Source organism: Lepus europaeus, chromosome 5 (genome assembly GCF_033115175.1).
Source record: "Lepus europaeus isolate LE1 chromosome 5, mLepTim1.pri, whole genome shotgun sequence".
Classification (NCBI taxonomy): Eukaryota; Metazoa; Chordata; class Mammalia; order Lagomorpha; family Leporidae; genus Lepus; species Lepus europaeus.
In genome coordinates, this window is record NC_084831.1 from 122,364,214 (window position 1) to 122,376,257 (window position 12,044).

Here is a 12,044-nt window from a genome sequence, read left to right on the forward strand (position 1 = left end):
ATCGGAGCCTCCTTCATGCCTCTCTCCCCCATATAATCAACTACTTCATCTCTAATACCTCATTTTTTCTCCATTTCTAATGTCATTTCAGTAGTAGAAGCCACACTTAACCTTTTGCCCAAGTTACCATAATAGTTTCCTAATCTATCTTCCCTCTTTCCACTTTTTCGTCCTTTCAATCTTATTTTACACTATAGCCAGGGAGGTCCTGTTTTATAAAGGGGCATTTGATCATGTCAACCCCTACTTAAAATCTCCCAATGGTCTTCCTCTGCTCTCATGATAAAGTTCAAAAATCTTAACACCAAGGATGACATGGTTCCCAGGACCCGGTTCCTACCTCTTCCCCAGTTTCATTAATTAAATGTTCTATCTTCTCGCTTTTTACTTCTACTCCCCACAACTCCATGCTCTTTCTTGCCTTTAGGATTCTGTATGTGCTGCTCCCACTGCCTGCATTTTCCATCTCTTCAGTCTAGCTTTCACTTTTTTGGCCTCCATTTAACAGTCCCTCCCATGTGTTTCACTTGACAGCATGGGATAAAGTTCAAGGGCTATCACACAATTCCTGCTCACTTACGTCTCCCCCTCAACAAAACCATAAGCTCCTCGAGGGCAGGGTATGCAATGTAGTTAACTTTGACTCCCCAGCATCTGGCAACATGACCTATGAAGATTTAATGAACCAACCTTCGTCTTAGAGGAACAGCACGAATGTTTCTACACTTGAAAGGCCCTTCCTGTGAAGACACTGAAACCTTCATGGTTTTCTCTCTGTCCCCAGGGCTGTGAGAAGAGGGTGTGCGGTTCTAGCCTCACACAAGGTCCCATTCACAGAGCTATTCACTACACTCTCTCCAGCCACCACCCCCCAGAACAACAGTGGCCTTTCTCTGTGGCAGCAGTCTCTTGGAAGAAAGCTTCTGAGGGCTCTGCTCTGGGAAATGAACAGGGCCAGCCTGGGGCAGTCGGACAATAGCAGGGTGCCCTCAGACCCCCATAGGGAAAGACAGCCCGGAAACCAAGCCGCCAATGGGGAAACCCTCAGAACTCCAAGAAACTAATGGCAAGCCACCCCAATAAGGCTGCTCTGTCCCTAGAAGAAATACCAAGTGCCCAAGACCTAGTACCCAACAACACCAGGGGAATTCTTGGTCTCAGCCTCTGGCAACAGTGTGTAGAGAACTGTTTTTTCCTTTTAAATCCCTTGGCTAGGCACAGAGGGAATCAGCAAATTCAAGAATGAGCTACAGTTCAAGTGAGGAAATGGTAGGTAAGGAGCAGGCTTTGTATTAAGAGAACAAAGCCGGGCACTAGCAGACAACCAGAAATCTGAAGAGGCGCTGCTCTTGAACCTTGGGTGAAAGGATAAAATAAGACATAATAACCAGCATAAAACATGCAAAGAATGGAATAGAATCAGCATTTGTAATAATCTACTATGCTAGGCATTCTGCTAGAACTTTTTCATAAAATTACTACTAACCAATAAAAGAACTGACCTGCCATATGAATGTGCAAAAGGAAGGCTAAATAATATAAATGCGCGAGATTTGATGATGTTAACCAGAAAAGGTTTCCTGGAAGGCAGTAAGACTACTGTGGCTGGGGGAGACGGGGAACACCAATGTGGAAAGTGTGACGTGGGTCCGGGACCAGGCCAGTTCTGAAGCAAGGTGGTGGGGTAACAGTAAGATCTACAAAGAAGATGTGGGCTGAACTGAAGAAAGACGTATGAATCCCAAGCTGGGGAGCTTGAGCCAGGAAGGAGAGACATTGTGGGTTTCTAGCAAAGAGGAGTCTGCCTGAGGATAAGCACTTAGGCACCTGATTTGACTGCCCTATGTTTATTCAATATGGTCTCACAGCCCTCCCTGAAAAGGCCTCAGCTGAGAATTGCTATAGGGCTGAGGGTAACACAAGCATGGCTCTCCTAGCGGTAGCTGAGCAGCGTTCTGGCCAACCTGGAGTCCTTGCCAAACCAAATGCCTTAACAATACTCACCATATGTTTGGCACTATAGAAATCACAAAATGCCCTAACACAAATCATTCTGATCACACAGCTAGTTGGTGGCTGAGCTGGGGCTCACAAGATGATCTTCTCACTTAGAGTCCTACATTTTCTTTTGCTACTAGAATGTTTTCTACATTGGCAGCCCTCTAACTCAAGAGTTTGGTCTATGTGGGAATGGGGAATGACTGATTAATCAAGATGCATCAAATAAAAACTTCCTAAATAACAATTTCCTAAGAGATCTTAGAATTAACTTTCCTTCCCCCTAACCTCTTTAAAAGGCTGCATTAGGAGTTAGCATTGTGGCATATTGGGTAAAGCCTCCACCTGTAGCACCGGCATCCCATATGGGCGTCAGTTCAAGTCCCAGTTGCTCCACTTCCTGATCTAGCTCCCTGCTAATGTGCCCAAGTCTTTGGACCCCTGCATCCATGAAGGAGACCTGGAAGAAGCTCCTGGGCTCGCACAGGAGGCCAGTTATTATGGCTATTTGGGGAGTCAACCAGCAGATGGAAGATTTCTGTCTCTCCCCTCAACCCATGACTCTTTCAAATAAAAATAAATAAATCTTTAAAGAAGGCTGCACTAAACTCTAAAACTATTGGCAGAAATAAAATACCCTAAGTGTCTCAGTAAGGTAAGTATCACTCAACTGCATTCGGCAAATTGCTAAATACTAATGGAAGGTGAAGTGACTTTCAAGGAAGGTCCTCTTCCATGAACGAACACTATGCTTCTCATGTCAACCAGTTTCAGAAACGTGGGATTCAATTTGACTCAGTCATAACATACCTGATGTGCCTTCCAAAATGCCTTCTGAATCCCGCCCCTCCTCTTTGTTCCCACTGTGACTCAGAAACTCAGTGCCCTTTACCAAGATCGCTACAGCAACTCCCCACTGGCCTTCCTGACCTCAGGCTCTCTCCTAATATACATACTAATAACTACTTTTTAAAGCTGTTTTTGTGTTGTTTCATTAATAACATTTCCCATCAATAACGTAAGCTCTACATTCTTGTACATTATCTACTAGAACACCAAGATCTAAGCTGAATATAGAGGCATCTGATAAATATTTGCAGTCCAACCAACTGACTGCCAAGAACCACAGATCTTAGGTCATCACATGGAAGCTGCTAGATTGGTTCCCTATGTGATGCGAGGCTGGGCTATCATTGGTGACTACGGATCACATCACACCATTTTACAGTAGTTGCTACCAAATACTGCAGAGAAACAGGCAGTGGCTGGAAATCAAGACTCCGAAATGACTTCACGCTAACTTTTCAAAGCCCCTTTTGTACCTACCATCTTTGCTTGCTGTTCTTTAGAATAAGAAGGAAAGTCCTGAAGTCAATTAACAGAACAGAGGGATACAGTGACTCTGAGGCCCACACCAAAATTAAAATGTGAGGACAACACAATGGTTTTAAATTGCATCAAAAGAAAGTTTAGTGTCCAAAAGGGTTTATAAATGTCAAACTGGTGGAACCACCTTCCTCAGAAATTACAGAAAATGGGGCAGTTCCTCAACCTACCCTTACCTGCTCACAAGAGGAGTCAAGAGGAAAGGATAGGTGATCCCTTAAGGTCCTACCAGATTTCTATGATTTTTTCCCTCAAATTCATCCAACTATTGTCATACAACAAAAAACTGGGTGTTCTTCCAGACCTAAAACCATCTTCCAATTCTATGAGGGGTCACAGATTTCTCAGTCCCCACTCCCCGTTAGTTTCCATCCCTGTACTTCCATTTTCCTCTCCCATTTCAACAGGCAGCTCTGCTCCCTGATCTTTTAAAACTTCCATTTTCACGGGTTCTCAGGAAGGCTAGATAAGGATTCCTGAAAAAAAAGTCCTGGATCACCGAAAGAAAGGCTTTATGTTTTCACAGGTTCCAAGAACTTAATAGCCACAAGGAATCCAATTCTAGAGGCTGGCTAGCCTAATTTACATGTTTTTTTTCTAGATAAGAAAACAGGGCCAGAGCAGGTAAGCACCTTCCCAAGGTCATTCACCAGGGTAAAGCCGGCCCTGGCACTCAGGTCTGTGACTCGCATGCCCTTGCTCTTCCCTCAGAACTCCAAGCCTCCCTCTCACGAAGATCTAACATGACTGTAACAAATCATGACTTTCTTTTCCTTTTGAGACTAGAACCAGCAATTCCTTAGTCTGCTTACGCTACAGGGTGAAAGAGTAAACTTGCATGCCACTAGCAGGTCTATGCTTGAGTCTTTTCCCAATATGGTGCTTGAGAAGAGAAGGAAGAACGCACAGTGCACAGCAAAAAGGAGTTTCCAAATCACATGATAAATCTTCCAATTAAGTTTTAAAAACAATAAACCAATAAAATGGATTTTTAAGTGTAACATCATTGTGAAGACACGAGGGAGACTCAGTCAATATAGATTAAAATAATTTCTCTCACGTTTTCTAAACTTCATGATTAACAAAGCCTTCTCAGGGTCAACAAGGTGGCGCAGCAGGTTAAATTGCCGCCCGCAGAGCTAGCATTCCCATATGGGCGCTGCTTTGAGTCCTGGATGTTCCACTTCTGATCCAGTTCCCTGCTAATGTGCTTGGGAAGGCAGCAGCAGATGACCCAAATCCTTGGGTCCCTGTACCCAAGTGGGAGACCTGAAGAAGCTCCTGGCTCCTGGCTTTGGACCAGCCCAACTCCAGCTGTTACGGCCATTTGGGGAGTGAGCCAGTGGATGGAAGATGTGCCTCTCCTCTCTCTGTAACTCTTTCAAGTAAATAAGTAAATATATATTTTTTAAACAGTCCTTTCATGTAGATCAGATCCCCAGACCTTTAAAGTTGCAAGGAACACTATCTAAGCACTAATTTCCAAACTACTCCATAAGGCGGTCAGCCTTCAGAATGCCTTTTGTCTTTATACTAAGTTGAGGATTAGCTACGTGCCCTTTACAAAACCTTTATTTTTTGATGAACTCATATTTTTTATGTATTCTCCTAAATGAGAACAGAGGGGGCACCCCCCTGACAGTACCTTGATTATGAAAAAACATAATAAATTAATCAAAGGATGCTCTTTCAGAAATGTTTTTGGGTATGTTAAGCCTAGTCTGTTCCTGCTCATAATGGTGATTAATGGCCAAATGTTTCATTTGCAAATGCACTGCCATCTCTCATCCCATATCCCTAGATGGGAACAAAGTACATTTTGGAAGAGACTCAGCACTGCAGAGGACTTAACTGTCTGTAGTGCTGAACCCCTGTCACCGTTCTGAGAGGCCAACCTTCTACACCAGGTAGAAGCTTAGCTAAATGGGGATTAATCCTAGAGTTCAAAAATGACCAGAAACCAAGGTGGAAAGAAATCTCTGATGGGGAACAGCTGGTGGGTCTAGACTTGCTTTGAATTAGGGAAGTCATATGCATCTAAGACAAGGAACGGTAGGTCAGAGATCACAAAGCAAACCCTCCCCACTCCCGTCACTGAAAGACATCTAAGTGGGCCAAGGGAGACGTTTCTCTGAGTCACCAAAATTCCTGCAAAGGAGATTCAATAACAGGTGTCTTCTTACATTTTTTAGTATCATTCCCAAAATGACAGTTTCTAACCTTGTGATTTTTTGTTTTTGTTTTTGTTTTGTTTGTTTGTTTTTAATTTGAAAGGCAGAGTTACACAGAGAGCGTTCATCTACTGGTTTGCTTTCCAAATGACCACAACAGCTGGGGCTGTGCCAGGCTGAAGCCAGGAGCCTGGAGCTTCATCCTGATCTCCCACATGGGTGGCAGAGGTCTAAGCACTTGGGTCATCTTCCACATTTTTCCCAGGGCATTAGCAGGTAGCTGCACCAGAAGTGGAACAGCTGGGTCTCCAACTGATGCCTGCATGGGATGCTGGTGTCACAGGCTGAGGCTTAACCTGCTATGTATGTCACAATGCCGACCCTTCCTTGTGTACTGCTGCAACAATAAGGCCTGTGCACTCTGCTTAAATTCTTCAAAACAATGGAAAGTTCTTTTTGGTTATCCTTAATTGGTTCTGTGCTACTTAGCTCAGAAAGTAATGCATGAAGCTAAATTAAATCCGTAAGTCTAGGGACAGAATTGTGGCACAGCTGGTTAAGCTGCTGCTTACGATGCCAGCATCCCATATTGGAGCACCAGCCTAAATCCTGGCTACCAGACTTCTGATTCAGCTTCCTGTTAATGCACCTGAGAAGGCAGTGGCTGTTGTGGCCATTTAGAGTGTACCAGCATCTGGAAAAACTCTCTCTTTCTCTCTCTCTGTTACTCTGCCTTTCCTATAAATAAATCCTAAAAAAAAAAAAAAAAAAAAGAATTTCATGAATTTACCACCTTTGAAAGCAATTTGAAATATATTGTCTCATTTGATTTTTCTCTTTTCAACAGCCCCATGGGAGAAATGCAATAAATGTAATCCTCAAATGACACACTACACAAAAATGTGAACTGTGAAGTATTTTACACAAATGAGCTACTACTGCTTTACACATAAGGAAGCCAGAGGAGGCATGTGACTTACCCAAGGTCACATAGTTAAAGGAATGCCAGGGCTCAAACCAAGAATTCTTGGCTTCTCTGTCTAGTTTGGTCTTCACATAAGCTAACTTAGCACAGCCAGAAGCTGTTTGGTAAATGCAAACTCCTAACCCATATGGCCATCTCAAAAGGATCTGGAGTGGGTAATGAGGCAAATGGATATAGATGGCTTAGCAAAACTCGTTACCACTCCTGTAAAAATAACTCAGCATCGTTATCTGTTTGAAGTACCAAATACCTTTTTAGAAATCCTTAAAAAGAATATATATCAAGAGCTATAAGTTGTCCATGGAAAAAAATGGAAAGGGATGTGAACAGCTACACTTTAGCTCATCTTTCAGTAACAACTGGTTAACACTGAGAGATAAAGATGAGTTGCAAATACTTCATGCTTTCTATGGACCCAAGAGCCACTCCCCAACAGGGGGAGTGGGGTAAAAGAGTGCTAAATACATGTTCCAAAGCCTACATTAAGCCACAATCTCTCCAGACACCCGGTCCTCCATCATGTCACTCTCCTAGAAAAAAAAGCACCTAGGAATTTTCTCCAACTGACCTTATTTTTAACTACATTCGACATTAACATGATCGTTGAAACAATCTAAAATCCAAGTATTTATGCTTGCTGATGCATTCATTCATTCCAACATTCAATTCTCAAGTATTTCTTGAGCGCTTCGCACATAGAATATAACACAAGCAAACCACAGTTCCTGCTTTCACGGAGTTTACAAACTAGTGCTGCTTTCAAGTGGTCTTTGGGAGTCAAGTTTCCTAGTTCCCTTAATAGACTTGTGTGCTCTCTGTGAGCAAGAGCTATGCACTTTAATTTTCCAAAAACATTTACGTACCTTACACCAGAATCTTCACACAGCCAACTGCTAAACTAAGAGAGAATCCTTGACCCCATGCGCGGCTGCATTTCCTTCCATTCAGCCCCTCCAGCACAGGGTAAGACAACACATTATATAAAATCCAGTCTTGAGCTCAGGATGCCAAAAGGTTCATCAGAATGCGTCTGCAGCTAAGGGAGTGCGATCCGGTGCAGCTGGCTGGACAGAGCTGGAAGGGATCTGGGTCCCAGAAGTGACCCTCTTCACGGGGAAGAGACTGAGGCAGGGGGCAAGGTGAGGGATGCTGCGTTGTGAAACAGTGCCTCAACTGTAGAAATGAGCCCCACAACCGTTAAACACAAAGGCAAAGGAATGGCTTGATTGCTGAAGAATGTCTTCCCCTCCTGCCAGACAGGGCAAAACCGTGCCCCTCACCTCTACAGGACCAGTAAACACACCCAGTTAGATAGGGTGGGGCAACGAAAAGAGCCACGGACTCAGAATCAACACATTGGATCTGGAGTCTGCCTCCAATCAGGCAGACATCACTGGGCAAGCCATGGTTGCCCCTCATGTAAAACAGGACCAGCCTCTGAGGTGTCTATCTCACAGAAAGACTGCAAGGGAGAGGCAATGTATAAAACCACCCAGGACACCATAACAAGCATGCAAGTTCCAGAGATTAGCATCTGTGAGGAAGGCATCTCTCCTCAATCCAGGTATGACAGCGCCACCTCCTCCTCACACACCCCACACCCGGAGTCCCATCTTCTCAGGTGCCTCAATTCACAGAAGCGGTTCACCATCCAAATCTTTTTAAAAAGCCCAGTGTGCTAAGCCCCAAAGTCTAAGAGGACGCAAAAGGGAAGCAGGACAGCCAGGTAAACCATTTCAACTCCTTGCCTTTACTTGTCTCCATTCTCCCCTTCCAAGGGCCAAACTGCAGAGAAGCTAACAGAAAGGGACCGGGGGCACTGGGAACCAGCCACAGATCCTTTGTGGAGTGGTCTGCCTTCTCTCTTCCACTGCCAAGTCAGTTCCCCATCTGGGGACTGCTGAACTCATCTAAACGGGACTCCGAGGCGATACAGAGATTAGTGTTGGGGAGAGAGAGAGATTACATGCAATTTAGGCCACATTCCACAGCCAAACGGAAATTATTATTAGCGTGGATAACCAAAAGTTAACTGGACAGGGGAGAACAACTGCTCCCTGAAATGGTCTTCCCTATCTCGCCAACAATATTTTTTCCAGGCCCAGTTCTTTCTTTTGCTTCTTCAGTCCTCCAACTCCTGATCTATCCTGTTAGGATATATGCAACACCCACAAAACACACCCCTTCAGGGTTCTCAGGGAGGGGAGGGCTAGAAGCAGTAAGGGGCTGGAGGGGGAAAGGCAGACACCCTACAAAGTTGCTTCAATTCTTTGAAGGGGAGAATTATAATCATACTGTAATGTTACCAGTGGTCAGACTCCTGGGTGGGTGGGGGGCAGCATCATGTGCCCAGACTATGAGGGCCAGTGCCTCTGCCCATCAGGTCCAAGAGCCCAAAACAACTCCTTCCGGCTCTCGGCAGAGGGAGGGTCCATTTTGCAGAGTCAAGCTTATTAAGAACGGCTTGGAAGATTAAACCTAGAGCATCGGCCAGTTGGCAGTTCTCAATTTAAACCCCAAGCTTGGAGGAGAGGAAATTCTAAAGTGACCTAAGCATTGCAGGGCCAAATGAGCTACTGGTTATGAATCCAGACCGGTGAGCGTGCAAAGGGTGTTTCTGTCCTGTTAAGCCAAGAACATGCTCCCCACTCTAGACATGGGATCCACCCCACGGCCAAGCCCCACCATTCCATAACAACCAGCTTGGTAGAGGCCCACGCCCCTGCCAGGCCCTTCCCCCAGCAGCTCCAATACCTAAAGCCAGTCCCCATCCACCGCAAGGAGCTCACGTGACAAAGCCTGTGCCTGCCTGCTACCCTAGGCTGGCAAGTGGAGGACCCGAATTCAGTCTCTAGCCTGGAAAAGTCAAAACCCACTGAAACCATGTCCCCCTCCTCCCCCTCACTGGGTCTCCCTGTTTATTGCTTACATTAAAAAGACACTGAATCAGGAGGTATGTTTTGAACATTGACACACACACAGGGGAACATAAACACACATGCTGACAGTCCCCAAGGGCCAATGCGACTACCCCACCATTCCCACAGGACAACGAAGCCCCTTTTTTCTGCAACCCTTTAACAAAACCCACCCCCCACCCCCTCCCCCTCCCAGCCTTCCCTGCAGCCAGTGTGGAAAAACCAAACGATTCGCCAACCTACCTGTCTATACTCTGGGGCAATCTTACACTCATGGTTTCTCGGTGTCTCCACGGCTCCAGAATCCTGTAGCTTTTGGTGTCTTGAGCAGGATGGATTCGCTCACAATTTTTAAGAAAAGTGAGGGAGGCCTCCCAACTTGAAGATTGAATCCTTTTTCTTCCAGCTCTCAGGACCCTGGCAACCTAAGCTCTACTCCACTTCTACCAGTTAACATGGTCTCCTTTCCTACCCCCTTTTCTCCTCTGCCCCCTCCCCCCAAAACAAACAGAAAGGAAAAGAGGAAAAACTATGACCTTCTTGGAAACCAAAAACCTAACCGCAAATCTCTTCAAGGTTAGCACTACGGGCTAAAAAAATGAATCACAGAAAGAATGCGCCTTCAAAATATCAGTCTTTACTGCAACACACAGATAAACACCATCCTTTTAATCCAGTTTTCCCAGCTGTCCTGCTGTTGGCAAGAGAGCCTCAAGCTCCAAAGGGGGAAAAATAATTTTCTGGTCTCCAATGCTTAAAATGACAACAGCAAATATATCTGAGGGCAGGGAGTGGGGGAAAAGGATGAATAAATCCAAAACGGCACTTGGCAAAAAAAAAAAAAACCTTCCAGCTGATTTGAACAGTAAAAAATAATAATAATAAATAAAACCATACAATAGTATGTACACGACTCCTTCCAAATCCAGTGCAACCCTGGGAACAAAAATTTGTGGATTTCCTTTAAAAAAAAAAAAAAAAGCTTTTACATGAAAGGTTTTGAAATTCTGAAATGAGCCAATGCACACACACACAAAAATCACAGCACACCTGAAATGCAACGCTCTGTGCCTTTAAGATTGTAGCATTAACCACAAACCCGAATCTCTGAAAATATCCTCTCCTTTTCTCTTTCCTTTCAACTTGCAGGTTCCTCCACCTAGCCCAGCCTGATTCTCAGACCCAGCCCACGTTCGGCCTTTTTCTCAAAGACAATTTCCTGAGTTAGTTCTGCTGTTTCGCTCCTCCACATCCAGGCTCCGAAAATTTCTGTCGCCTCAGCCTCCATGAAACAGATTTCGCTTCCTCCCGTTCCCCCCTTCTCTCGCGCGCGCGCGCCCGGCCAGAAAAACTGCTCCTTATTATTATTCTCCGTTTGGATTATTATTGTGGATTTGAGTTCGGGGTGGGCTGCTCCTCCAGCCCAGCCTCCTGGAAAATCCGACCGCCTCGCTCCTCCCGGCCTCTGTTTCTCCTCGCTTTCCGCCCCTTGCCTGTTCTCACAGGCAGGAGCCCACCGCGCCTCGCGCCGGACGCCGGCCGGGCCTCCGGCTCCCGGCGCCGCTCGCCCGCTCGCCCCACGCCCGACCGCCGCGCTCCGGCCTCGGCGGCCGCTCGGTGCTCCACGCTCGGGCGCAGGCAGGGAAGGCGGGCGGCGGCGGCAGGCCGGCACGAGCGGGCGTCCGACTCCCGGCGTCGCGGCCGCGCTCGCCTCCTTCCGGGCCCCTTCCCCCTCGGCTCGCCGCTCGCTCGGGCGCAGGCCCGGCCGGCCGCCCCCTCCCTCCGCCTTCCCCGCGAGCCTTTCTCCTTCCCTCGCTCCGCCGGGGGGCGGGGCCGCAGGCTCCGCCTCCTCGCCGCGCCGCCCGCAGCCCGCCGGCCTGTGCCGTACGCCGCGGCGGCCGCGAGCGGGGGCGGGAAGCGGACCGCGCTCCCCTGCCTGGGGTCCCGCGGCTGCCGGCCGGCCGCCCGCCCGCCCGCCCGCCGCTGGCCAGGCCTCGCTGCGCGCCCTGGTGCCCCCGTCGCCGCCGCCCCTCGGCCAGTTCCCTCCGCGGCCCCGCAGACGCCGGCCCTGCCCCTCGACGCGGCCTAGCTCGTCCCTCCCGGCTCAGCCGGATTCCCGGCTTGGCCTGGCCCTGCCCGCGGCCACCCGGGCCCCGACCCTGCAAGGCACCGCGCGCGGCCCCTGCCGCCTTCTCGCCGCCCACCTCCCACCCCCTTTGGCGGACTTACGCCCGACCCGAGCTTTGTTTTTTGCCCCTTCGCACGGTGTCGGGAATGGCCTTACCTGCTTGCAGGCAACCCTCTCGCTGGCACCACGGCCTCTCGCCCTCTCTCCACCTCTTCCCTAACCTTATTTTTCAAAAATTTGTCGCGGCGCCGTTCCTGGGTGTCAGGAGCGCCTTTAACTGTTTCCTCGTGTTTGGCCTTTCCCGCTGTAACACCCACCGACTGGAGAAAGAGCGGTCCCTGGTGCCCTGGGGCTGGCGTGGGCATCTTAATTCTGGGCTGTGTGGTGTTGCTGCCTTGGGTGCAGAAGCCTTCCCGGGACAATTCTGTGTCTATAACTCAGCTTGTAGAATCCTATTT

At 47.7% G+C, this 12,044-nt stretch overlaps 1 protein-coding gene across 14 annotated transcripts in view; it reads right to left on the minus strand.

The window, feature by feature from the left end:
• ARHGEF11 (Rho guanine nucleotide exchange factor 11) overlaps window positions 1-11,007 on the minus strand; it is a 124,294-nt gene extending 113,287 nt beyond the window's left edge. For all 14 annotated transcript variants that reach the window (XM_062192539.1, XM_062192538.1, XM_062192532.1 and 11 more), the window contains exon 1: window positions 9,702-11,007. In XM_062192539.1, the coding sequence (XP_062048523.1) occupies window positions 9,702-9,733 (32 nt within the window). In that variant the 5' untranslated portion in view covers window positions 9,734-11,007. The remainder of the gene's footprint in view (window positions 1-9,701) is intronic.
• Between the last annotated feature and the right edge of the window lie 1,037 nt (window positions 11,008-12,044).